Raw genomic sequence first — 27594 nt, 5'->3', positions numbered from 1 at the left:
TTCTAAGCTACATTCATTCCTGTATTCAATATGCAGAACATACTTCATACTTTAAAGCTACAATTGCTGCATTCAAGGACCCCTATACAGACTATCTAGTGATACAGAGTCATACTTGACTTCCATGTACTGTACCCAAGGTTTCCTACCAGTCTCAGCCAGACACTCTCACACACTTGCTCACCTGTCCCAAGACAAAGCCAAGCCTCAGGAAGATGATGACAGAGAAGATAGAGAGACAGCACGGAATGGTCACCCCAAAGATCATACCCAGCTTCCGCTCAGTCGCTGCAAGAGAGAGGGGAAATAAAATAATTGCCAAGCAGTAAATCATCGAAACAAACTAACTTTCTACACGTAAGTGTGACAGAACAAAACTTTTCTTTTCTGAAAATTGGAAGCTCATTTAATTATCTCTAAAAACAATCACCCCCTCAGGCAAAGTTGGTTAGATCTGATAGTGAAATCTCATTGTCAGGCTTACAATAAAATAATGTGCTGGATAAGCACAACACACATACACAAGTATGCAACATTATGTGAGGTACAAAAACTTGTGTTAGGCTTTAAATAAACAAACAGTTGGCTTATTGATAATGGTACAGCTTTAAATAGTATTTTATGAGGCACGTACAAATATTGCCTCCCTTGTATCAGCTAGGAACAGTACTAAGCTCTTGTACTTGTACAAAAGTCTACAAACATGAATTTTTATTAATTATTCACTCACCTTGATTCTTGTCAGTTATCCACTTGGAGCTGGAGAGCAATGGCTCCCCCTCTCTATCATATCAATCATTGATATGGGCGGCGACGCTTCAGCTAAGACAGAGACACTCTCACTGTTCACTGAGCCGTCAGAGCTACGTACGGGGTAGACTTGACGCCATACCTCCAGCCAGACACAATACATGTAGTGAAAGCTTCCATGGACAAGGCCAGAGCAGAGGGTTTTACTTCAATCACACAACGCCCTAGACTAAATAACAATCTTATTCATACAAAATAATTTACAAGAATGGTATAAAATTATAGTTATAAAAAATCTTTCATGTATTACTAGCTAAACTAGCTACAAATTATGAAAATGAAAACTAAACGCACAAAATTAATCATTGACAACAATTAACACGAGTCCTCTATACGCACTATGAAGATTGTGTTCTCTAAATGTCACCGGCTTGGTGAAGGTGAGGACAGTGTGGGGGAGATCTGCATGGAGACAATCAAACAATCAGTTCAGACACAAGTAATATCATCAACAGTAAGTGATAGAGTGCGGCCATTTCATCATACTAGTCTAAAAAAAATCTATGTCTTCTAATTATAAGCACTTACCACTTCCATGTTTCCTGTCTTCCCTTTACCAGCAAATTCAAAGTCTCTGCAAATAGATATATACACATATTCATTCCAATGATAACTGTTTTTTTATTTATGAAAAGCACATATTGAGCGAATGCCATCAAAATTGCAAGAGGGTAATAGATAACTATTGATAACTATATACCAGTGTATGATATGTACTAACTTGTAAGCAGCTGACTAACAGCTGACTAACTAACAGGCTTCTGTAGCATACCAAGGCAATGTACGTACACACACACCTATATATAATATTGAGCAAAAGCCATCAAAATTGTGAGGTACATGTAATGACCTCCCCTCCCCCCACGCATGCAGTAATATACAGTGACAATGGCCAGGCCGTGCATGTGTTGACGCAAAAGCTGTAGTTGAGCAGGTGTTCTATTTGACTCACCCTTTCTGGAATGTGATGGTGCCAGTCTTGTGCTCTGGCATGTGGTAGACAACACTGCACAAAGAAAAGGACACGAGTCAACACAAGCACATACGTAGGACAGACTGTACCTTGAGCTTCCCTGGACTGGGCACCTTGACATCAAAGTGGGTCTCCTTCAAACACATGTCTTCACGAGCTAACAGAACAATTGCAAGACTCCAGAGCCTTGATTAGTGTAGTCAATAGTATAGTACGTTAGACTGTGTGTGGTGTGGGGGGGGGTATACAGTGTGTGTGTGTGGGGGGGGGGGGGTATACAGTAGTGTGTGTGTGTGTGTGTGTGTGTCTAGAGGGGTTAGGGTTAGTAGTGCATACAATCATGTAAACAAACCATGAAACACAATACTGCAACTATAGTAGGTGAACAATCTCTAATCACATCCTGCCAGCTAATGCTCACCAGAATCACCCACTACCTGGGCCTACTCTAGTGGTGCTATATCAGGATAGTGTAGGAACTAGCCCAGGAAACTAGCATTTGTGTACAGGAGCAGCTACTATTCCCAACAGTTCCTAACAATACAGTTTTTAGGTTTATGGGATGGTTTTTTAATGAGAAAAACACAAGCACAGCAGCATCACATACAGAATGCAAGCACTAACATGATATACACACAGAATATGAATATGATAAACGTAGCTTTAGCAAACATCCCTGCAGGAAAACAGTTCCTTATAGAAACAGAAAAGTTGGTAAAATGTTTACCGTATAGCGGGTTATTTCGTATATTTCGTATTAAAGAGCATCATAAAAAAATTAAACTAAGAAAGTATTCTACCGCAATAGATTCAACGTCACTATCCTGAGCTGTACGAATATTTAAAATTCAAATGGGTAGCTTGTAAAAAAATTTGCACCAATGGAAATTACCTGCTATTAGTAAAACCAGTAGGTTTTACATAGGATTGGCAGTGGGTTTGCCCGTGTTTAGCAATATTTCACTTATTTTGACTCTTGTTCAAACTGTTCTATCTCTGCAGGGAAAGGCCACATCAAGAAACTGAATGGACAGATAGTTTATTTAGCTTTTTCTCTCTTCGTATCTCTCATTTCATAATCCATGAACGTTTTAAATGTATGAATATTGTCATTTTAAAAATTGCACTATTTCGACGTTTCACCGCTCTTTGTCTGACTGACTAAGTAAGTAAGTAAGTGAGTAAGTTTCTTGCCCAGCATTTACTCCAAGTACAGCCCTCTCCAGGACATTCTGCACAGGGTTTCCAAACGACTACAACCTGGATTACAAAGCGCTTCTTCAGATTTGCGATTGCTTCCACGAGGCAGATGACCTCTCAGTCTCTATTTCTCTTACCTAGACAATTCCGCCATCTTTAATGACTCAGCCATTGTGTTGTGGCCAAATAATAGATAGGCGTGGCTAAGAAACCGTGCGCCTCAGTAAAAAATCAGTGCAGTGCTTTTCCAGAGCTGGAGGTGTTGCTTTTCTTCACACTGTTCAGCTCTAGCTCCCTTTCTCTGACAAGCATGCTATATGCTCTGGCTATAATATATATCATGCTCTTAAAATGGCTGTCATTTAATACTGATTCACAAATTCAACATATCAAGCTATCATTATTAGTCCAGAGATATTTGAGAAGATATCTGATTAGTCCTGCCTTCTCTTCTTGAAATTCTGTACTGCCTCTTAACGTTCCACTTGTATTGAAAAAGAAAGGGAATCCGACTAGAAAAACATTTGCAATGTGAAAAATTGCTAGGATTGGCCAGGGGAACCACAAAAAAGCGTGGAAACAAGAAATCCGACGAGAGCATAACTCCAATCCGTTACAACGTCATAAACATGTACAATACATAGTATATAGACTTTGTTCCAGATCCATCTCTACCAGCTTCCATCCACCACATCATTCCATGCAGGTCACCAGTACGGTCCGTGCATGTTACTACGCATGGATGGACTGTGTGTACCTGTGCTCAACACTGCATGTATTAGGAACATCAATTCATCACAAATCACCATGATTATATGCGCACATTCCAAAATGGATGTATAATAAAAGGATTGGTCATCACCCCACCAGTAAAAATTTATTATAATTATTGGCCGGGAAAACAACCAGTACATGTGATTGACGTTGTAACGGATTGGAGTTATGCTCTCGTCGGATTTCTTGTTTCCACGCTTTTTTGTGGTTCCCCTGGCCAATCCTAGCAATTTTTCACATTGCAAATGTTTTTCTAGTCGGATACAGTATATCATAGCTAGTAAGAGCAATACAGTGGGTGGTATTAAAGAATCACCAGCTACAAAGAAAATTATAACCTCTCTATAATTGGGACTGTTTAATGACATCATTTTATAGCTAGCTCCCCCAATTAAAGAACAACCTCTTTCCAGTTACTCTCAAAAATAATTTTTTTGAGGCTCCACTGTTAGTGTGATACAATGCTGAATGTCTCTCACCTGCTCCAATAAGACACACTATTAGACAGAAGAAGAGAACAGCCGTCCTGTACAAGAAGTTGAACCAGTAATTGCCAGGGAGACCACAATCATCTGCCGTGTGTGTGTGTGTGTGTGTGTGTGTGTGTGTGTGTACGTGTGGGGAGGGACACACACTAACTACATTGAACAAGGTGACCTTGCTATCACAAGACTCTAGCTCTTACACAAATGCTCCCCTTTAAGACAGCTGGGGCTGTAAAATAAAATAAAAATCAGACAGTGTTGTATTCATCTACTCATGGTTATAGTGTTGTATTTAAGAGACCGTAAAACACAGTCTGTAGAAGCCTTCATTAAGGATGTACAGGTATGCAAACAGGAGTTAATCACATGAAGAGAGTAGCTTTGAACTCATTAATTGGCTAATTGGCTGTGTTATTTCAGAGGATGTAAACCTTGTGGGAAGATACGTAAACAAAACCAAACTTCTCTTACAAACCTGCAATCTCTTGACAATCAACAGATTGGGCATTCACAATACTGCTAGCTCCATTTTCAGTACAGCAGAGGTAGGTGTTTGGATCTAAGTTGAAATTGGAGTACGGCAAGGTACAAACAGAGCCATCCATACAGTCGTTATTTCCAGTGCCATGACGCCTGAAGGATAATGGGTTATTGTTGCATTTTGAGTGGGCAGATCAATGGAAACACTGTGCCAATATCTGCCATATGGCACAGGTCAAGCCTTGAACTGTGCCAATATCTAGATACTGGCATTATGGCTGAAGTCCTTGAACTGTGCCAATATCTAGATACTGGCATAGTATGGCTGAAGTCCTTGAACTGTGCCAATATCTAGATACTGGCATAGTATGGCTGAAGTCCTTGAACTGTGCCAATATCTAGATACTGGCATAGTATGACTGTGCCAATATCTAGATACTGGCATAGTATGGCTGAAGTCCTTGAACTGTGCCAATATCTAGATACTGGCATAGTATGGCTGAAGTTACCTAAAGCCCACCCTCCACCCAGTAACGGGAAACAGTCCATTTTATAGTATAACACTGTTAAACAGATTCAGTGGTAGGCAGAAAACGTTTTTCATGCGTCTGGTGCATTCCACAGCCACCACAAGTAGTTGAAACTAGTTGTCCTATAAAAGGAGTGATGTGTACACAGCTCACTTGTGGCACATTGGATATATTGGCTCGGTAGTGCCTTTTCCCTCGAGGCCTGCGGCCCTCGGCCTAAGTCACTACTGAGCCAATATATCCCATGTGGCACTGTGCATGTGTCACAACTATAACTTAATGTCCGTCCCCATGCAACCACCAGTAATCGCCAGGCGTGGAAGAAAGTCCACACCGCACAGTGGCAGATAGGTTTAGTCCGAACCATTGTTTCTGCACCGGTTTTGGAATATCTGTAGCAGAAAATAAAATAGTTTACTACGTGCCACACAGTGAGGTTAGACAATGGAGCAGCTATAGTGCTATAACTAGCAGAGCAGACGAAAGGTGGGAATGCATGGAGGTCAGGTACTATGACCCAACATTTATTGGCTTGTGGGGGGTTAGGAATTGATCATGATGTAAACCTTGTGGGAAGATATGTAAACAAAACCAAACCTGGGGTAATTACATAACGGCTTAATTAGGATGAGACACTCACCGATGATGTAGGCAGCTGAGGCAAATATGTTGGCAACGAAGAAGATGATACCAACAGAACCACTGAACTCCAGACCAAGGGCTCTGCTTATCATGAATGATCAGCGTTAAGGATTCGTACACATACATGCTATTAATCCTTATTGCACAAGTAACCATTATTATTGATTGTTAATAATCGTTTATGATGCAGTTTTGTGCAGGTTTAATACATGTCGCATTTTAGTTGCGACCGTTATTCGAAAACAAGCCCCCACCCAATTACAGCCTTGACGACATGCACAGATACGTGATTAATAGCACTGCTTCACTGTACGAGTTCCAGTACAATAATAGTACATCATACGATTATACACTGTATGACAGACACTGTATTAATGACATCATGAATATGTTGTGCACAACACGACAGTACATTCTTCAGAGTCATTCAAGAAACCTGAACATAAATTTACTTTAACTTTTAATAGAACCTTATAACCAACATAGTTACAATTTAATCAGCTGGAAAATTCTAACTGAACATAACTCAAAATTCCCCCTTAATTAATCTACACTGCCATTAATCCCCTAACAACCACATCTACACAGCCTAAATATAACACACAAAACATTATGACATACACATAAGTGACTGCAGGAGTGTATTCCTGCACTCCTGGTGACTGTCATAGTGATACAGTGTCATACCAGAGGAGGTACGACACGCAGGAGCAATTAGGCTTAATTTTCCACTTAATTAGCTGACTCAGCATTAAGAAACCTAGGCCTACACGTGAACGGAATGTAATTAAAGTGCTCAATCTAATCCTGCATGTCCTACCTCCTCTGGTGTCATACAGTGATAATTACACACTGATCACAAATTTACTACAGGTAACAAGGATCTGTAGTTGTTTACCACTACCGAGTCATTCTACGAACTTGAAATTAACTTTTAATAGAGACATATATAGTTCTAGCTGGACAATTCCATGACTGAACATAGACTCCCCATTAATTAACACTAACGACTTAATGGCATTCAAAGAACATAAGAAACATAAGGTACCTTGTGTTTCTTATGTTTTTAGGTAGAGAACACATATCGATGCACACAAGCCACACAGAGAACATATCAAGATACACAAGGCACACAGAGAACATATCAAGATACACAAGGCACACAGAGAACTTAAAGGTTTTCCTCGAGCCAATATAAAGCGAGGACCAAAACTACCACCACACAAAGTGGAACTGTTGCTAGCCAGTGGTCGGTGTAAATGAGTTACTCTAGGTTGCAGTCAACACAAGCTAAGGACACCACTAATTGCAACAACACCAGTTGGAACACACACCTCACTCCTTACTCCAGAAATAAAGGTAAGTGCATGCAACTTAAGAGCAGAACATTTTACAGCTATCTCAAGAGGGGTCATTGTTGTAAAACAAGGCAATTCCATGTACAACAACAGCTAGCATCCATAACATTGAAGGCTGACACCTAACTACATGTGTCAACACCTTAAATACCAGAATACCAAATTACCGAAAGCTAATGTACAACTAGGGATTCTCCAAATTACACTTGGCACAACAACTGTATATATATTCATGTGGTAAAATTAACTACCTGACAGGACCTGACGTAATTCAAATTCATATACATGTACATGTACAACCAAAAATAGAAGAAATTCCGATTATCAGCCAGGCAGGAAGTTACACTCAAGCTGACTATAAAAGACCCAATTCTATTACCAGTGGTCAGTGTGAATGAGTTACTCCAGGTTGCAGTCAACACAAGCTAAGGACACCACTATATACTGCAACAGCACGGCATTGGAACACACACCCTCACTCCTGGAGAGAAAGGTAAAGTACATGCAGCATAGGAGCAGAAATTTACAGCTAGTGGCATGCAAATTAAAATACAGCCTCGCAAGCATCAAGAATAGTAAATATTATACTAAGGGTGGTCACAATTAACACTCAACTGTATTATTACTAGGAGCAAACTGTAGTAACTATAGGTATAGGTTTCTAACAACATGAACAAGTAAACTACATGTCAACTGTTACCATTTATCTATTCACAGATCCATAAGTGCATGTTAAATGAATTCACGTACCACCTTGAAGTATTTTGTGAGCAGTAGTCCAGCCAACGATTGTCCTGGAATAATGACCACCACCTCCTACCAACCACCGATAGAGCTAGAGCCAGAGCTAGAGCCAGAGTCATCCAAAGGAGCAGAAAATGTACCCACACAAGACGATGCCATCTTAGTGCCTCCATTAACGAGAGAGCAGTCCACAGACTTTAACAGTTGCACTCCACATCGTAAAAGATTTAAATCATCTGCCTCCATTGACAAAGACGACAGTGACACCTCGAGCACAGCAGTTTGTTCGCAGCTACCACATGCAATGTCTTCACAAACTTCAGACAGTAGTTCTTCGTCAAGCAGCTCAAATACAGCAACTGCTGCTTCTGAAGGAGCAGTTACAAGACATATAAGCACAGAAAACAGCATTCGAAGACGCTTTTCAGAAGCACGATCACAGGCTCCAAGAAGACGTCCGACAGCTCTGTTCCCACTAGGGAGACAAGAGTCGTGTGAGGGAGGTCATCCTGCTGAGATGGTGACTCCAGAGGCAACGCCAGTGAGGACTAACAATGGCATCATTCATATCGTGGGACTGGTGAATATCTCACCCGTAATACAATATCATATATAGAGACAATAATAATGTACTGCAAAATAACCCTAGGCAATATAGAAGAGCACATAGTTGTTAAGCACTTCAAAATGTATTTATTTGGCACGTATAAGTATCACAATGTTATTATCATGGTCATTAAGTTGTGTTGTTTGCACAATGGTCGCTTAGATGTTAAAGAAAAGGAGTACTCTATAAAACACAGTACATAGTAAAAGGGAAAAAAGATTCGGATATAGCGGGTAATTTCAGGGAATCAATTTTGATATTATTTTCATGGTTGCTACTTTGCACTACAAGTAAAAGTGGTCAATGATCGCTTCATTTATGGGTCAAATATTCATGCTCCGAGCTTCAACCACAACATTTTTACCTTCTCCCCCCTACCCCCCCAAATTATACGATACAGACACTAGGAAAGCCTATAAGTTTCTAGGATCCCGGGAAATCAACCATGAAGTCGAGCACTACACTCACAAGAGAGCCACAAAGAAAACCACACATCGATACACGAAGGCAGGTGTTCTGAGGTACATAGTTACTGTAACAGTGTTAGGATACAGTAAACTCCTCCACCCTCAACGGTGGCACTGGTTGCTATGGCAGAGATGGAGAGCACGGTGAGCATGACCACCAGGTAGCCTAGGATGAGCATCGCTATGGTCTCCCAGAAGCCAGCCTGGACAGGGGGAGAAGGGGGTCAATAATTGTCTCTCAATTTGTATTTTTACTAAATCTAACTCAAGAAAAACTGTACAGAAATATTTCTAAGCTACATTCATTCCTGTATTCAATATACAGAACATACTTCATACTTCAAAGCTACAATTGCTGCATTCAAGGACACCTATAGAGACTATCTAATGATATACAGAGCATACTTCATACTTCAAAGCTACAATTGCTGTATTCAAGGACACCTACATGTATACAGACTATCTAGTGACACAGAGTCATACTTGACTTCCATGTACTGTACCCAAGGTTTCCTACCAGCCTCAACCAGACACTCTCACACACTTGCTCACCTGTCCCAAGACAAAGCCAAGCCTCAGGAAGATGATGACAGAAAAGATGGAAAGACAGCACGGAATGGTCACCCCAAAGATCATACCTAGCTTCCGCTCAGTGGCTGCAGGAGAGAGAGAGGGGAAATAAAATAATTGCCAAGCAGTAAATCATCGCAACAAACTACTTCCTACATGTAAGTGTGACAGAACGAAACATTTCTTTTCTGAAAATTGGAAGCTCCTATTTAATTATCTCTAAAAACAATCATCCCTCAGGCAAAGTTGGTTAGGTATCTAATAGTCAAATCTCATTGTGAAGGCATACTAATATAAATGTGCTGGACACAGTACACAAGTATGCAATATTATGTGAGGTACAAAAACTTGTGTTAGGCTTAAATAAACAAACAGTTGGCTTATTTGATATAAATAGTACGGCTTTAATAGTGTAAAACAGTTGGCTTACTGATAATGGTACGGCTTTAATAGTGTGTTTTATGAGGTATGTACGAATATTGCCTCCCTTGTATCAGCTAGAAACAGTAACCAAGCTTTTGTACAAAAATCTACAAACATGAATTTTCATGATTTCTTACTCACCTTGATTCTTGTCAGCTATCCTCTTGGAGATCGAGAGCAGTGGCTCCCCCTCTCTATCAATCGACACTTCAGCTCACTGAGCCGTCAGAGCTACGGCCCGGGGTCGTCTTGATGCCAATATACCTTTCTTTCTACAAACCCAGACCTCGAGCTAGCCGGCCGGCCAGACATGGACATACATTAATTTAGTTTTACTTCAATCACACAACGCCCTCGACTAAATAACAATAATTATTAATGTTGTTATAATTTTTACAAGAATGGTAGTTATAAAAATCTTTCATGTATTACTAGACTAGCTACGAAAATGAAAACTAAACGCACAAAATTAATTAATCATTGACAACAAATTAATTAACACGAGTCCTCTATACGCACTATGAAGATTGTGTTCTCTAAATGTCACCGGCTTGGTGAAGGTGAGGACAGTGTGGGGGAGATCTGCATGGAGACAATCAAACAATCAGTTCAGACACAAGTAATACCATCAACAGCAAGTGATAGAGTGCGGCCATTACATACAGAATCCTAAGTATAAAAAAACTGTGTCTTCTAATTATAAGCACTTACCACTTCCATGTTTCCTGTCTTCCCTTTACCAGCAAATTCAAAGTCTCTGCAAATAGATATATACACATATTCATTCCAATGATAACTGTTGTTTTTTTATGAAAAGCACATATTGAGTGAATGCCATCAAAATTGCAAGAGGGTAATAGATAACTATTGATAACCATATACCAGTGTATGATATGTACTAACTTGTAAGCAGCTGACTAACAGGCTTCTGTAGCATACCAAGGCAATGCACGTACACACACACCTATATATAATATTGAGCAAAAGCCATCAAAATAGCGAGAGAGGTACATGTAATGACCCTCCCCCCACGCATGCAGTAATATACTGTGACAATGGTTAGGTGCACGTTGACGCACAAGCTGTAAGCTGAGCATGCGCAGGTGTCCTATTTGACTCACCCTTTCTGGAATGTGATGGTGCCAGTCTTGTGCTCTGGCATGTGGTGGACAATACTGCACAAAGAAAAGGACACGAGTTAACACAAGTATACATGCACTGGACTACACATTATTGCATGCACTGCTAGTACACACGCACAGTGCATGCATGCAGCTATAGGATCGAATAGTGAAAGCTAGCTAGCGGCAAGCTATTACTATTAGAGTGAAATGTTCGTACAACAATACGTTTCATTGTTTAGTTGATATCTATAGTAATATATGACCTAGCTATCACATGACTCGTCTTAACAACTGAGTTTTCGTTTTCTCGAGGAAATAATAAGCAGTGAAATGCAGTGACTCACGTTCCCGTGGAGACAATCTTGACAGTATCTAGTTTCCCTCCAAACAGAGCCAGTTTAGTGACGAGCTCAATCACCTGCTCAGTCTTGATAATGAGGTCACCTCTTGCATTGGGTCCCTCCGTGGGTAGTCCGATGACCATCACTCCATCACTCAGGCTGCTAACAGAGATAGCGGAAATGTCACTGAGGGGAAACTGTTCCTTCACTTTGAAATTGCTGGTATCAAGAAAGAAGCAGTTCTGTGGGTTGTGTGTGAATGCGTTGTGGGTGTGTGTGGGGGGAGTGGGTGGTGTGTGTGTGTGTGTGTGGGATGAGCGGGTGTGTGTGTGTGTGTGGAGAGGGGGTGAGTGGGTGTTTGGAAAATGTTGTTACCGTCTCAGTGATGATGACAGCTCTTGTCCTGGCCTTGTATCCGTGTCTGTCGTACTTGACAACTCGCAGAGAAAACTACAAACAAGAAGACAATGTTGCTAAAAGCATCCACCCTCAAATAAATACTGACTGTACCTTGAGCTTCCCTGGACTGGGCACCTTGACATCAAAGTGGGTTTCCTTCAAACGCATATCTTCACGAGCTAACAGAACAAAAATTGCAAATATTAAAACACAACAATTATTAGCTCAATGGTTCATTAGCTCATAAAGGTCACCAATAATATATAGTCAAACAAAGGTCAAGTGCAGAGGCTCTCAGTGTCCACCCACGAATTCATGTAATTTGCAAAACAGGAGTTTAGCGGCTCCCTTAGTATACAGGGACTGTATCAGTGGAGTCTCCCTTAGTACACAGGGACTGTATCAGTGTGACTGGTGCTACTCACAGAGATGGGTGTTGAGGTAGGGCCTGGCCACGCTGGCTGGGTAGGTTTCCTTCTTGCCTCTGAACAAGTCACTGGCCGCCAACTTGAGCGTGTACTGTGCAGTCACATGACAATCAGTACAAGTCATATGCATGCATAAATATATAGAAACTAACTGCTCACACATATATAATTATCATCTTCCTCACTATCTGCGATCCACATATAAAATCCTTCAAACAACTATTTATTATCAAACAAATATTTTCTTCTACTCCCCCAGACTCTAACCTGAGTCCTGTCTTCTTTAGTTAGCTTCCTCATGAAGTTTCTGGTACGATGCAGTCGGTACATAGCCTTGAGATGTTGGTCTGCTTCCATCATCGCTTGACTACGAGTTCCGGGCCATTTCTCATCGTACGCCACAAGGCTGGAGGGCAGCGAGCGGGACAACTTCATCAGGTAGTTCACTCGCACAAAGTCAAGGAACTGTGGGTGTGGTAAGGGGGAGGGGTTTTAAACACATAGAGCTTACTACAAGAGCATAATTAACCTGTCATACGTGACTGTATTTTACTACAATTTGTGTGAGCGAAAAAATCTTTAAATTACGAATGAGCCAAATCAACAGAAAATTTGAGATTTAACGTTTGCAATCAGGCATGAGGATCTTGAAGTCATACCAACAGCCTTTACGATAAATGTTAAACTCACATAGATGTTCTCTTCGCACTTTGGTTTGCTTCTGTTCATGAACCCTATGATGAACTTTCGGACCACAAACACGGCCTTCTTGTACTTGGCCACGTAGCGCTGGACCTGTAGTCTCTTCCAGTTGGTGGCAAACACCGTGGAGGCCCATCGCAGCTGTTGGTACTTCTTACGGTTGACGTACATCTTCCACTTGGCAGAGATAATAGTGGCTGTGTGTGTGTGTGTGTGTGTGGGTGTGTGGGTGTGGCTGTGTGTGTGGGAGGGGGAGTAGGTAGAGTATTGTTTAGTTATGAGTGTGAAAAAGAAAAAAAATTGTGATCAATAAACGTAAAAGGTTAGAGTTCACTTACCTAGGTCATGCTTCTTCTGTTGGTAGAGGTCCTCAGTTTTGAAGAGGGTTTCTGGGAACCTAATGAACAGCTTTGTACTGTGTGTGTGCATAGGTGTGTGCATTGTAAGCCCGTGTGTGTTTACTAGAAAAGCATCAAAGAAGCATCAAAGAAGCATAATAATTAACAACATATCACAATTGTGAGTAAAAATGAAACAAACTGTATTATTATTATTTGTCGAGATAATTATAATAATCGCATTATTTCAGATACAGCGTATATTTCAACTCCACTCACCGTCCTGTCTTGTACTGGTCGGAGGTGTAGCCGAGGTGCTGACACAGAGACTCCACCCCTTGCTTGGGAGGCCCATTCCACTCAGGCCAGGTAGCCGGGCACAGACACTTGTAACGTTTTAGAAACACCTCAAAGGTTCGGCGATAACAGAACCCTGCCCTCCTCACTCGCAGGTTCTCCATGAGGCCGAGGTATTGGACCTGGTGACGAATGATCTTGTCATCAAACTTGTCTAGTGTGTGGGTGGTGGGGGAGGAGTCAAAATAATTATGGTAGTTATGATAAAATACACTCAGTATATATTTAGGTTGTAAGCTTAGAGCTGGTGTACATGTATCAAATCAAAAGTCTAAGCTTTCAAAAAATTGTAAATTAAAATTAACGCAGCATGTATGCATGCGCATGAGTACAATTATTTTGTATTTTGAGAGTACTAGAGTCGGCTCTCTATAACTAGAGTTTTGGAAATACAAGTTCAATGATTTTCTGAAAGCTTAGAAGTAGCCTGTTCAGATAGTATGCTCAATTCTCAAATTTTGAACGCGACATAATTATAGCCCATAGTATTTTGTCAAAAACAAGCCCAAAACAGACTTTTGATTTTAATGCACCATCTTATTAAACAAGCTCAATGTAAGCTTTCAAAAAATCCTACGGGTTATTGGACCAACGGAACTAAAGTTATGGTCGTAAGGTTATTACACTCAGTATTGCATTGATCACTCAAAAAAAAAACGTTCTTAGTAGTTCTGTGCTCAGTCAATAGTACTCATAGGGTCCTGGGATTTATTACTAATATAAGCACTTGAAAATACTTACTGGGCATCTTGCTGTCGTTAGGCTTGATACAACGGACATAGGAGGGCTCTTTGGAGTGAAGGATCTTCATCAACTCTGACAGGCTGTCCTTAAACTGAGTACCAGCCTGGAGAAAATATCGATTGTCAAATACTAATAACTATATCGACCGTTATATTAACAACAACATTACATCACACGTATATAGTAGTAGCTACCAATAAAGCTTTAAGCTGAACCATTGCACACAAAATACTGTACATGTTTCAATACATTAAAATGGCTCCAATACTATGTGTGTACATGTAGCCCGTCCCCATGCACGGCCTTCCCCACACCCACTTACTGTGGGGGGTCTCTTCTGAGAGAGCAGCTCGCTCTCTGGAAACATCTCCCTGACGATGGGATCGGCACTCATGTTAGCCGCCTCCTTTAAGCTTCGATAGAGCATGTCGTTGTTTTTGTCAATAAACCCGACAGTGGTGTAGGTCACCTCCCCCGCGTAGTGAAGCAATCGAAACTGATTCCGCTCGATCGTCTTCCTCCCTTCGTAGTCGAGCATCTGGTGAGTGATGAAGTGCTTGTGCTCTCCGATTGACGTCACTAGTTTCTCGAGGAATGTGTCGTCGGTAGCGTCCCCAGGGCGTACGCACTCCTCGTCTAGAATGGACATGATGCCCTTGTGCTTCTCTTCCACCAGATCGCAGATGATCTTGTTGTCAAAGTATTCCACAGGCTCCCACTGTAAGAGCAGAGAGTACATTAAACACTGTCATCACTGTAACTACACGCTATTTATAATAGTAAAAATCAAGAGAAAATTGTCCGAGCATGAATTTTATACCTTATTTGGCAAAAATACGTATCATTTTATATGTGTATGTACAGGCTAAAGCTTGTTACTGTATATACACAGTCTCGTACACACGAAGCTTATAACATTGATATACACATTGAGAACTCCATAGCAACTAAACCAGACCCCCCCCCCCCACTTGACCTCTTACGTACCTCAATCCCCTCACTCCGGTATTCTTCCTGCTCTGAGCGCAGTGTGAGCTCGATGAACAGCTGTTGCAGTTTCTCGTTGCAGTAGTTGATGCAGAACTGCTCAAAACCATTCAATCCAAAGATCTCGAACCCGTAAATGTCGAGAAGGCCCATAACATTTCGACGGGAGTCTTTTTGCTGGAGGGAAAGAGCATTGAATATACGAAATATTGTACATAGAGACTTCCTATTCGGCCAAATTTTCACCCGATCAAAATCTAAACATGCCCACATGTATGTTACGATTGTATACGTACATGTAGATCTAATTTAGAGCTCCTTAAAAATTGGACCATCCAAAAGTCAAAGTCATATCTTAAGAGCTATATATGTCAGGACAAGTACTCGTACCTTGCTCTCCTGTAGAGATGAGTTGAGCCTCTTGACAAGCCAGGTGAAGAGGCGTGAGTAGGTTGCCTTGGCAAAGGCATCTCGCGCATACACGGCCTGCTCCACAGTGAGGGGGGACATGAACTTCTCTCTGATGGTCTCAATGGAGCGATGGGTGAGAGCGAGGTCAACGTTCTCCTTGGAGATGAGCAGCAGCTGCAAGAGAGAGGAGTCCATTACATCATCACAGCCACTGTACTACTAGCATGCACTTGTATGTATTGGACACCTTTTCATCCGCTAGTGTCGGATTACGCACTACGACTTATTGAGGAAGCTTAGTAGGGCTATAAGTATATTGCATACATAACACACAGACTATTTACAACACATGCACTGTACTATTACTATAGATATAAGCATGACTGTACTGTACACGTAACAAAGACTATGGCACTGGTACTGCACACGTAACAAAGACTATGGCACTGGTACTGCACACGTAACAAAGACTATGGCACTGGTACTGCACACGTAACAAAGACTATGGCACTGGTACTGCACACGTAACAAAGACTATGGCACTGGTACTGCATACAGAACAAAGAGTTGAAATTACAACAGTATATTTATTGGTAGTATAATGTCCATACTTGTGAGATTGGCTTGATGAAGGCTGGGTCAATGGAGGCGTGTCCATCAGAGCGAGCAGTGTGCTGCACCTGTCCCAGGTGGAGGATAGCACTCACTACGTGCCACAGGCTCTGTGTGTGTGTGTGGGCGTGTGAGGGGTGTCATTAGTGTGGGGTGGGGTGTGCGTTAGAAGCTCTCCATGTGATTGAGCGACCATTATAACTACATACGTATACTTACATTTTCAGGGACAAATGTGAGGCTTAATGATTTATTGCTGTGTATAGTCTGTCTCTCTGCACAAAACGTAACACTTTCTTACCATCGATTCTTCTTGGGTGAAGCCCAATATTTTGAGAGCCTTTCGTACGGTCGTGAATTCATCAGTGTCGTTGATGCTCCTCACGTGGGTGGAGTTTCCCTGGAGACGAGTAGGTCATGTGACTAAGAGCATCAACCATCATGTGCCCACACACACAATAATATGTACATAATACAATGCATGTATAGACAGCATAATTGCCTGCACATACGTAGCTTACTACTGCACTAATCAAGTACATAAGTGAATACATTACCATTTTGCAAACCCACTGACTACTCTTAAAGCAAAAAAATTATAAGCTTAAATCATTTCAGCTCCCTCTTGCAATAATAAAACACTTCTATCTCTCTCTCTGCTCACCTGGCTGAGGAAGAGGTACTCCTTGGGGTTACTAGAGAGCTCCAACTCAGACAGCAGCTTCTGGTCCCTGCTAGCTAGCAACTGGTAGAAGATGTGGAAGTTCCTCTCACCCTCAGAGTGGCATACCACTCGTGATTTCTCCAGGAGGTAGTTTTTGATGTGACCGCCCACCGGTGCTCCCTGTGTGTGATGTGTGTGGAGTGGAGGGTTTGATATGTGTGTGTGGAGGGTGGTGTGATGTGTGTGTGTGTGGGGGGGGGGGGCAGAGGGTGATGTGTGTGTGTGGGTAGCTGACAATATCTGAATATGATTACGTAATTGGCAAAGGTTGGCACAGTAAGTAAAATTCCATACTTCAAAATCAACTACTAAATATAATACATGTACAGGTAATGTGTACTGCATGCAGATAGACACATATTTATATATAAGCACAAAAGTAATATTGAAAACATTCTACTTACCCTGAAGTCGAACTCAATATCCATGTACTTGCCAAACCTGCTGGAGTTGTCGTTCCTACTAGTACGAGCGTTCCCGAATGCCTCCAGCACTGGGTTGGACTGCAGCAGTCTGTTCCTCACACGATCCACGTCTCCAGCATGACCACTGCACTGAGCTATATACTTGAGCATGAACTTGGACGCCTCTGTGTGTGGGAGGGGGAGGTGATGCATGAATGCACATTTTGTATGTAGTATGTAATATATTAATGAACGCTAAGGGGAGGGGGGAAATACCAGCTAATTTGGGCCGAATAAATAAGTTTTTTAATTACCAAAGAGGGCACGGCCTCACTACTGGAAGGGCAGAGCCCTCGCTAACCAATAAGGGATTTACCCCACCTATAAAAGGCTGGTGATGCACAGTGAACTCCCGGCCTGGGAAAGAGGTATGAATACCCCCCAGATGAAACAAGGGAGGGAGGCGGCAAAAGCAACGGCAATAAGCTACAGAGATGCAATGGCTATCTAACTTTGCAGACATAGAGTCACATGCATGAAGTTGACTCTACTGCCCATGCCCGAAATATCCAAACATTGAATACTTAACCAGAAGGCGAGTCTGTGCTGAATATACCGAATAATATACCAATACCTGTAATTATGAGATCAGTGAACAACTAACAGAAATGCCTATACCAAACCAAGCGCTCTCCCCATTTGTCTCCCCCTTTACTCCCGTTAACCACGTTTTGTGGCCAACCAAAAAACACCCATTTAACAGTCAATAAACTGTGCATGGGGACATCGCAGTAGTTTCAATGAATGTATTTAAGCGTTTCTTTTGATTCACAAAACACAATGGTTACTTTATGGGAAGTTCTACCACAATTATGAATATAGTTACACCCACACAGTTAGAAGAAAATCAAAAATGGCTGCTAACATGCAAGAGCTTTCGAGTGACGACCTAGCACAAATTCTGAGAGAGCTGTTCACAGTGCAAAGCAAATGGTATAATATTGGACTCAGCCTCGGATTGAATCCGGCTACTCTAGACAATATTAACAACACAACGAATGACGCCTGTCTTCGTGATATGCTCAACCAGAGGATAAACCAAGGAGGCCTGACATGGGAGAAAATTGCGAAAGCTTTGGAAGAGGTCATAGTCGGTAGAAAAGGAGTAGCCAGGCAGATCAGAGCAAGACACCTTCCTCCTGTTGCTACACAGGCAGTCTTAACTACAGGTAACCCCATGGCAACGAGACCACTGTCGAGCACTAATCCAGTGAATCCAACAGCAGGACCTAGCAACCCATCTGGTAGTTATCCACACAATTCTGCTATTTCATTTGCTATCCCTATTCCTGTTGTACCGCCCCCAAAAACAAAACCTGGACCTGGAAAGAGACCACTAGATGCCCCAAAACCTGGACCTGGAAAGAGACCACTAGTACTAGACCGCCAAAAACCTGGACCTGGAAAGAGACCACTAGACCGCCCAATAGCTGGGCCTTCCAAGGTAAGTCTACTATATGTACTATATATGCTACGTGTATGTGTATAAAGTATCATGTAGGCACTGAAAATTATTAACTATACTAAAATTTGTTTACAGCGCCCCAAGAAAACGAAAACAGAGTACTACAATGAAGACATGTTCGTCAATCCAAACACACTGCAAAGATACCGATGCACTCATTGCAAGAAAGTACCGAAACAATTCTATCAATGTCAGAGTATAGCAGATAATATGAATCCAAAAAACACCTACAGTGGACTTTCCTGTAGCGACTGTAGACACCTGAAATGCCCGGTATGCAAAAAGAAAGATCAGTATGAGAGAGACACGGCTACAGACAATAGATTAAGAGGCTTGACTGTGTCCTGTGTGAAAAAGTGTGGAGCAACGCTACTGCTGCGTGCACTTGATCAGCATCTAAGCCAGGAATGCCCAAAGAGAAGACGCCCGTGCAGGTACAGCTGGGTAGGATGTACATTTGTGGGAGACAGAGACACGGAGGAACTAAAACAACACGAAGAAGACATCAATGTGCACTTTGCGCCAGCTATGAATACGATACATAGCATGTTTTACGAGCTCCGACAGCGTATAGACACAGTTGAAACTTGGGGTACAAAACACCTCCAGATAGACTTCAGTGACTGATAGGTAGAGTACTAGTACATGAAGGGGAGTAAGCGACTACTATACACACCATTTATATTGTTGTCTCTCTACGTCACAAACACTTGTAGTAATGTAAACTGTGTGGGTTGACATGACCACGTATGGCTAAGGCCGGCAGGCGGGTTACAATCAGAAATTATACGCATGTGCTTGTGCAATACATGTAATTCACCACACTGTTCGGTGTTCAATTGTTTTTTTCAATACTAGTTTCAAACACATTGGTTTTTCAATGAATGCACTGAGGACAATCAAAATTAATTCACACAATGTAACTATGATTATTTTATGGGAGGGTTCCACAAATTCATGGATGAATATAGTCACACATAGTTAGAAGGGCGTGTTTGAATCAAAGATGGTTACTAACAAACATGAGCTTTCGAGTGACGACCTAGCACTAGTTCTGGAGGAGCTGTTCACAGTGCAAAATAAATGGTATAACATTGGACTCTGTCTCAGATTGCGTGTGGTTACTCTAGACAATATACGAAATGCAAACCAAACAAATGACGTTTGCCTTCGTGATATGCTCATCCAGAGGATAAACCAAGGAGGCCTGACATGGAAGAAAATTGCAAAAGCTTTGGAGCAGGTCATAGTCGGTAGAAAAGGAGAAGCCCAGCAGATCAGAGCAAGATATTGTACTCCTGTTGCTACACAAACAGTCTTAACTACAACAAGAGTTGCACCAAGTCACCCCACGGCAACATAAGGGGCTTGACCATGTTTTGTGAGAAGCAAAGATAAAGATGCGTGCACTGGATCAACATCTCAGCAATGACTGCCCGAAGAGAAAACAGTCGTGCAAGCACAGCTGGCTATATAGGGTGTACATTTATGGGAGACAGAGACACGGAGGAGATGAATTTACACGAAGAAGACATCAATGTGCACTTTGCACTAGCTATGAGTACTATTCATAGCATGTTACAGTGTATAGAAACAGTTGAAACTTTGTACAAAACAGCTCCAGGAAAACCTCAGTGACTGATAAATACTATATAGGGTAACCATGCACACACCGATACAATAACAATTCTAGCTAGGTCTACCATATATAGTACACAAGAATGTATAATTCTCAGAACAAGAGAATGCTCACGTGCAACTGCAATATAAATAATAATTTATCACATGATCATTCTCACTGCACCCAAAAACAATTAACTTTGAAAGAAATGAGTGTTGCTACAGACAGAGGGTATGTCAAGTAAGTTGATTCAATCAAAGTGCTCTAGTGTGACACAAAGCTTTCTTTCTAGCCCAAACTCTCTTAAACTGAAAGATGTCTACACAGCTCTAATTAAAGTGACTGATCAATGGTTTGATATTGGCCTTCAACTTGATGTTGACTCAAATGACCTAAAAAGGATTTGCAATGAGGGCACCCTCCAAAACAATAAAGAGAAACTGCGTGAGATGCTCTTTGTGAGGCTAGCCCAAGGAGAGTTAACATGGGATCAAATTATAGAGGCTCTAGAAAATCCTACTATAAGCCAACAAGTTATTGCCGATGAAATAAGAAGCAAACATATCAAACCACAAACTGCAACTACTACACCAGGTAATTAATGCAACAAATATATAACTAAGTAACCTAGTAAAACGGTATGTCTAATCCTTTTGCAGCAAATAGCATGCCACAAATACAACTTGTGCAGGGTGTCATACATCGGAGGAAAGGGGGATATCCCCCTCCCCTAAAGTTTGCATGCATTCATTTACTATAGTTGTATATGACTGAGTGTGCCCAGAATTCACAAAGACCATCTATAATTTCCGAGGGGGGGTGCCCCTGGGTCCCCCTAGCCGACGACACACTTTGTGTGCCCTACCCTATTTTAATTCTGTATGACACCCTACAGTGACACCGGTAACCAGCACATCCAACACAGCAACGGACACTCAAACTACAACTATCACTGCCGCTACCTCGAGCCAACCACCGTCGACTTTGAAGAAACCAACCATTTCCACAGCTGCGCACGCACTATCGATATTTAATGTTGGTTTGCCCACAAACAATGTTGTCTCAAACATAAAAAGCACTCAAGAAGGAAGCACTCCAATGGCAAGGAAGAGGCCAGCCAGCAACACTTCACCAAAAAGCAGCAGCAAGGTAAACAGCACAATTTATACAATTATACTTAGCAAAAAAACCTGTATTGCTCATTTTTGCAGCGTCCCAAAACATCGGAAGCAGAATTCTACGACGAAGGCATGTTTGTCAGTAAGAGCAGCTTAAACAAATATCAATGTATTCATTGCAAGAAAACACCAAAGAAATTTTTTCGATGCAAGTGTGGAAAAGTGGATAAGCAAGGAACTGGAAGGGGTAGAGCAAAATATGATGACAATACTGGTCTATCTTGTAGCAACTGTAAAACCTGTCCTTGTACTAGCTGTGGGAAAAGCGACCAGTACGAACCTGATACGCGCACCAACGGCAACATACGCATGCTAATGGTGTTCTGTGAAAACGAATGTGGTGAAAAGATAACTCTCACTAACCGAGAAAACAGAAGCCATGTAAGAAACGAGTGCTCAAAGCGAAAGAGGTCATGTAAATATGCGTGGGCAGGTTGCAAAATCGAGGGAGTTGGAGTAGAGATAGAACAACATGAGAAAAAAGTTGGAGTACATGTCCTAGCTGCTATTGACAAACTACACAAGGAAAATCTCGAGCTCAACTCAGATCTAAGGAAAGAAAACTTGGATCTAAACAAGCGTATTAAAATGATCGAAGCTAAGTTGAACCCTAGAAGTTCAGGACCACCAACATGACAGCCTAACTATGTATCGTAATTATGATTGAACGCTATATTTATACTTATAATTAGATTTGTTTCGAACACATTGATAGCAATTAGTATTTCACTGAATGTACTGAGGATAATCAAATTCACAAAGCACAGATGATGCGTATCTACGGTTACTTTATGGGAGGGTTCCACAAATTTATGGATGAATATAGTCACACACAGTTAGAAGGGCGTGTTTGAATCAAAGATGGCTACTAACAAACAAGAGATTTCGAGTGACGACCTAGCACTAGTTCTAGAGCAGCTGTTCATAGTGCAAAACAGATGGTATAACATTGGACTCAGTCTCGGATTGCGTGTGGTTATTCTAGACAATATCCGAAATGCAAACCAAACAAATGACGTTTGCCTTCGTGATATGCTCAACCAGAGGATAAACCAAGGAGGCCTGACATGGGAGAAAATTGCAAAAGCTTTGGAGCAGGTCATAGTTGGTAGAAAAGGGGAAGCCCAGCAGGTCAGAGCAAAATACTGTACTCTTGTTGCTACACAAACAGTCTTAACTAGAGTTGCACCAGATCACCCCACGGCAACAATACCCCAACAAAGTGCGTTCGACAACAGCGCTCGTGTCATTCATCAACCACCAATTCCGAGCACTAAAGCGGCGATTACAACGGCAGGACCTAGCTACCCGACTACTCCAAGAGTTGCAACAGGTAGCTCCATGGCAACGATACCACAACACAATGCTCCTGTCGTTTCAATTCCAAGCACTAAACTGGCGATTACAACGGCAGGACCTAGCTACCCAACTACTCTACTGGCAGGCCTTGGGGCAGCAGTCTTAACTACAACAAGAGTTGCAACAGGTAGCTCCACGGCAACGATACCGCATCACAATGTTCCTGTCGTTTCAATTCCGAGCACTAAACCGGTGATTTCAACAGCAGGACCTAGCTACCCAACTAATCCACTGGCAGGCCTCCTCTTTAGGGAAGCCAACAACACTCCACCAGTCAATACAAAGGTAAGCAGCAAAATAACTTTGTTCTGACTGAATGATTGCTCATTTTTGTAGCCACTGTCGAGTACTAAACCAGTGAATCCAACAGCAAGACCTAGCAACCCATCTGGTAGTTATCCACACAATTCTGGTACTTCTTCTGCTATTCTAACTCATGTACCCCCCAAGAAAACAATTGGAGTTGGAAAGAGACCATTAGAGGGCTCAATTGCTGGACCTCCCCCCAAGGTGAATCTACTATGACGTGTACAATAAATATACATCACATGAATGTGTACATACACCAGTATAATATAAGCACTGAAAATTGGAGGAACAATATAATTTGTTTTTCAGCGCCCCAAGAAAACGAAAACAGAGTACTACAATGAAGACATGTTCGTCAATCCAAACACACTGCAAAGATACCGATGCACTCGTTGCAAGAAAGTACCGAAGCAATTCTATCGATGTCGGTGCAGAAGTGCAAACAATGGGAATGGACTTTCCTGTAGCGACTGTATTGACAAAGCCTGTTCTGCATGCAAAAGGACAGATCAGTACGAGAGAGAGATAAGGCTACAGACAGCATAAGGAGCTTGACTGTGTCCTGTGAGAAAAAGTGTGGAGTAAAACTACCGATGCGTTCACTTGATCGACATCTAAGCCAGGAATGTCCAAAGAGAAGACGGCCGTGCAAGTACAGCTGGCTAGGATGTACATTTGTGGGAGACAGAGACACGGAGGAGATGAGACAACACGAAGAAGACATCACTGTGCACTTTGCGCTAGCTATGAATATGATTCAGAGCAATTTACAGCGCATAAACACAGTTGAAAAACTGAACAAAACAGCTCCAGAAAAACCTCAGTGACTGATAGCTATATACTGGGTACTATACTAGTTAAATTAACAGAAACAATTAGAGGAGAGTCGAGCACGATTAAACTACACATGTGATTATAATGCAGAGTACGTATTATTATACTTATGAATAACAAATTTGTTACATGATACAATTCAAACGTGTGCCTTTGTAAGAAGACAAAAAGTATGCTACAAATAAAAGTCAAAAAGTGTCCTTATATATAGCTAGACTATACACATGCATGACTTTGTAGTATGTATATTGCATACAACTATTTTGTTACTTTAGGGACATCTCATTACACATACCAACCCAAACTGCTACACAGTCCTCTATATGATACGACTGATCAATGGTTTGATATTGGCTTTCAACTTGACGTTGATTTAAATGACCTAAAAAGGATTTTCAATGAGGGCACCCTTCAAAACAATACAGAGAGACTGCGTGAGATGCTCACCGTGAGGCTGAACCAAGGAGATTTGACATGGGATCACATCATAGAGGCCTAGCGCCTAGCGCCTATACTATTATAGAGAGTACAGAGTACTACACATGTGGTAATTTTGATAAACATGAAACAGAGTAGTACATGTATATACCTATGAATAATAAATTTGTCACATGATTAGACAAATTCAGACATGTGCTTTTTGTAAGATCACCAAACAGTGCGAAAAGACAAAATGAGTAGTGCTACAAACAAAAGGTACATGTATCAAGTTGATGCCATCACAAAGTGACTAAATGCACGCATAATTCATGAGATGTTGACACAATGAATATGCAACTATTTTTTTAACTTCAGGGACATCCCATCTAATCTTAAACTAAAAGATGTCTACACAGCCCTCTATGATACGACTGATCAATGGTTTGATATTGGCCTTCAACTTGACATTGACTCAGATGACCTAGAAAGGATTGACGCCAAGTTCCAAAACAATAAAGAGAGACTGCGTAACATGCTCACTGTGAGGCTAGCCCAAGGAGATTTGACATGGGATCAGATTATAGAGGCTTTAGAAAATCGTACTATTGGCCAAAAAGTTATTGCCGATGAAATAAAAGCAAATACATCAAACCACAAGCTGCAACTACTACTATACCCCCAGTAGAAAGAGGTAATTAATATAAAATGAGTACTGATACAATAATCAATTAAAATAACTATGTATGTGCATTAATCCTGAACCATTTGTATAGAAACTATCAGCAATACAACAGTGGCACCGGTAACTACTACATTCAACACAGCGACTGGAAGTCGTACCACTACAAGTACTGCTGCTACTATTAGCCAATCACTGTCGACTCTCAAGAAACCGACCACATCCATAGCAGCTGCACAACCATCAATGAGAGGGAGGTATTTATTTTCTGTTTTTAGTATTGCACCAGAAGCCAATGGTACTCAGGGAAAAGGTCACTCCAGTGCTACTCCAGTGGCAAAGAAGAGGCCAGCCAACAGCACCTTACAAGCAAGCAGCAAGGTGATATAGCATGCACTTAAAAAAACAAACTGCTTTCAGACTGAGTATTCATTTTTGCAGCGTCCTAAAAAGGCAGCAGAATATTACAATGAAGATATTTTTGTCATTAAGAGCAGCCTGGCAAAATATAAATGCATTCATTGCAAAAAATTACCAAAGAGCTTCTTTCGATGCAAGTGTGGCAGAAAGAATGAAAAACAAGAAGTTGGAAAGGGTAGAGCAAGATTTGAAGACAACACTGGTCTATCTTGTGGTGACTGCACACACCAGGCTTGCATTGACTGTGAGCGAAGCGACCAGTACGAACCTGATACAATCACTAACGGCAACATACGCATGCTAACGGTGTTCTGTGAAAACAAATGTGGAAAAAACATAATTCTCACTAACCGAGAAAACAGAAGCCACATTAAAAACGAGTGCAAATTTCGAAAGAAGCTATGTAAATATGCGTGGGCAGGTTGCAAAATCGAGGGAGCTGGAGATGAACATGAGAGAGAAGTTGGAGTACATGTCCTAGCTGCTATTGACAAACTACACAAGCGTATTAAAAAGATCGAAGCTAAGTTAAACCCTGGACCACAAACGACACGAGAGCTATAAACTCTCAACTGTCATACGCATGTTAATTATGAATGAACAGTAATATTATTTATACTAATTTGGATTTGTTAGTGTAGGCAATTGCGCTCGTTTTTCAATGAATGCATGTATGTATGCCGAGAATAATCAAATTCACAAGATGTAAAATGCGTATCTACGGTTACTTTATGGGAGGGTTCCACAAATTTGTCACACGTAGTTAGAAGGGCGTGTTTGAATGAAGATGGCTACTAACAAACAAGAGCTTTCGAGTGACGACCTAGCACTAGTTCTAAGGGAGCTGTTTACAGTGCAACTTGAAACAAATGGTATAACATTGGACTCTGTCTCGGATTGGGTCCGGTTATTATGCCTCGGTGCGCATGCGCAAGCGAGGTATACGGTAGTGTGTTTGTGTGTCTGTGTGTGTGTCTGTGTGTGTAGACTGTTTCAGCTGCTCAAGGATCAATGAAGTGCAAGTAAGAGTTTCTATAGGCTTCTAGTCATGTTTTCTTGGCTTGGTATTTGTGGATTTGCAAAATAAAGCTTCGTTCTCGAGTTATGCCTACTTGGAATGCCATTGCAGCCTTTTCAGAAGAGTCCGTAGCAAAACTTGTTCACCGAGTGTTGCTACTCTACTTAGTAGTTAACTCTGCACTAGAACGCTAGCTATTGGTACCTGCAAGAGTGAGAAGAGAGCTGCAAGGCTCTGTTGACTTGCAGCCATTAATTTTAGACTTAAACTTTTGGCATCGATCGTTTTAACAACGATCATCGTCAATCATTACCCACTCTTTGAGTTTCCCTGTGATTCTGGATTCTGCATGCAGCAAAATTAATCATGATAATTATAATCAATGTGTGTATAAAAGCTAGCTATTAGTAGCTTTATGTTATGTAGCTTTGGCACCTCCACCGAGGCATCAGCACCCGCGGTGCTTTCATTTTAAACGGTATCCGAAATGCGAACCACACGGATGCAAGCTGTCTTCGTGAAATGCTCAACCAGAGGCTAAACCAAGGAGGCCTGACGTGGGAGAAAATTGTAGAAGCTTTGGAAAACATCACAGTC

General features: G+C 41.5%; 3 protein-coding genes and 1 long non-coding RNA gene across 7 annotated transcripts in view; 3 read left to right on the top strand and 1 right to left on the bottom strand.

Moving 5' to 3' along the window:
• The window catches only part of LOC135340375 (unconventional myosin-Ic-like), a 55351-nt gene that overhangs the window by 11998 nt on the left and 15759 nt on the right, over window positions 1–27594 (bottom strand). For 2 of the 3 annotated variants that reach the window (XM_064536707.1, XM_064536706.1), the window contains exons 4-28: window positions 17635–17819; window positions 17171–17350; window positions 16808–16906; window positions 16506–16616; window positions 15874–16068; window positions 15484–15660; window positions 14819–15214; window positions 14494–14599; window positions 13675–13906; window positions 13396–13472; window positions 13046–13254; window positions 12623–12820; window positions 12353–12446; window positions 12039–12106; window positions 11904–11978; window positions 11532–11770; window positions 11185–11238; window positions 10775–10820; window positions 10205–10645; window positions 9623–9726; window positions 9156–9273; window positions 5893–5975; window positions 4718–5644; window positions 4237–4329; window positions 1873–2004 (exon numbers count right to left, since the gene is read on the bottom strand). In XM_064536707.1, coding sequence (XP_064392777.1) covers window positions 10607–10645; window positions 10775–10820; window positions 11185–11238; window positions 11532–11770; window positions 11904–11978; window positions 12039–12106; window positions 12353–12446; window positions 12623–12820; window positions 13046–13254; window positions 13396–13472; window positions 13675–13906; window positions 14494–14599; window positions 14819–15214; window positions 15484–15660; window positions 15874–16068; window positions 16506–16616; window positions 16808–16906; window positions 17171–17350; window positions 17635–17819 — 2780 coding nt within the window. In that variant the 3' untranslated portion in view covers window positions 1873–2004; window positions 4237–4329; window positions 4718–5644; ... (2 more) ...; window positions 9623–9726; window positions 10205–10606. Of the gene's footprint in view, window positions 1–1872; window positions 2005–4236; window positions 4330–4717; window positions 5645–5892; window positions 5976–9155; window positions 9274–9622; window positions 9727–10204; window positions 10646–10774; window positions 10821–11184; window positions 11239–11531; window positions 11771–11903; window positions 11979–12038; window positions 12107–12352; window positions 12447–12622; window positions 12821–13045; window positions 13255–13395; window positions 13473–13674; window positions 13907–14493; window positions 14600–14818; window positions 15215–15483; window positions 15661–15873; window positions 16069–16505; window positions 16617–16807; window positions 16907–17170; window positions 17351–17634; window positions 17820–27594 lie in introns of those variants that run through there. The other variant, XM_064536708.1, reaches the window with a different exon arrangement.
• On the top strand, window positions 18528–19925 carry LOC135340417 (uncharacterized). Its single transcript, XM_064536767.1, has 2 exons — window positions 18528–19138; window positions 19235–19925. Exons 1-2 carry the CDS (start codon window positions 18548–18550, stop codon window positions 19784–19786), a joined length of 1143 nt encoding a protein of 380 aa, XP_064392837.1. The 5' UTR covers window positions 18528–18547; the 3' UTR covers window positions 19787–19925.
• LOC135340411 (mucin-2-like) lies at window positions 20923–24598 on the top strand. Of its 2 annotated transcripts, XM_064536762.1 has the most exons (6): window positions 20923–21020; window positions 21073–21374; window positions 21676–21929; window positions 21992–23602; window positions 23654–23827; window positions 23936–24598. In XM_064536762.1, exons 4-6 carry the CDS (start codon window positions 22820–22822, stop codon window positions 24170–24172), a joined length of 1194 nt encoding a protein of 397 aa, XP_064392832.1. In that variant the 5' UTR covers window positions 20923–21020; window positions 21073–21374; window positions 21676–21929; window positions 21992–22819; the 3' UTR covers window positions 24173–24598. The 2 variants fall into 2 exon arrangements, with proteins under 2 accessions (XP_064392832.1, XP_064392831.1); XM_064536761.1 differs by lacking the exons at window positions 23654–23827; window positions 23936–24598 and having other exon boundaries at window positions 21992–22737.
• On the top strand, window positions 25658–26607 carry LOC135340458 (uncharacterized). Its single transcript, XR_010396375.1, has 2 exons — window positions 25658–25940; window positions 26001–26607. It is a non-coding gene; the product is annotated as an uncharacterized LOC135340458 (long non-coding RNA).

This window comes from Halichondria panicea, chromosome 8 (assembly GCF_963675165.1).
Source record: "Halichondria panicea chromosome 8, odHalPani1.1, whole genome shotgun sequence".
Lineage (NCBI taxonomy): Eukaryota > Metazoa > Porifera > Demospongiae > Suberitida > Halichondriidae > Halichondria > Halichondria panicea.
This window is presented reverse-complemented; position numbering and strand designations above follow the sequence as displayed.

Coding starts and splice junctions, on each gene's coding strand:
- LOC135340417 (XM_064536767.1), top strand. CDS start 18,548: ATGGCTGCTAACATGCAAGAGCTTTCGAGTGACGACCTAGCACAAATT. Junction 19,139..19,234: donor CAATAGCTGGGCCTTCCAAG/GTAAGTCTACTA, acceptor ATTTGTTTACAG/CGCCCCAAGAAAACGAAAAC.
- LOC135340411 (XM_064536762.1), top strand. CDS start 22,820: ATGGCTACTAACAAACAAGAGATTTCGAGTGACGACCTAGCACTAGTT. Junction 23,603..23,653: donor CTCCACCAGTCAATACAAAG/GTAAGCAGCAAA, acceptor TCATTTTTGTAG/CCACTGTCGAGTACTAAACC. Junction 23,828..23,935: donor TTGCTGGACCTCCCCCCAAG/GTGAATCTACTA, acceptor TTTGTTTTTCAG/CGCCCCAAGAAAACGAAAAC.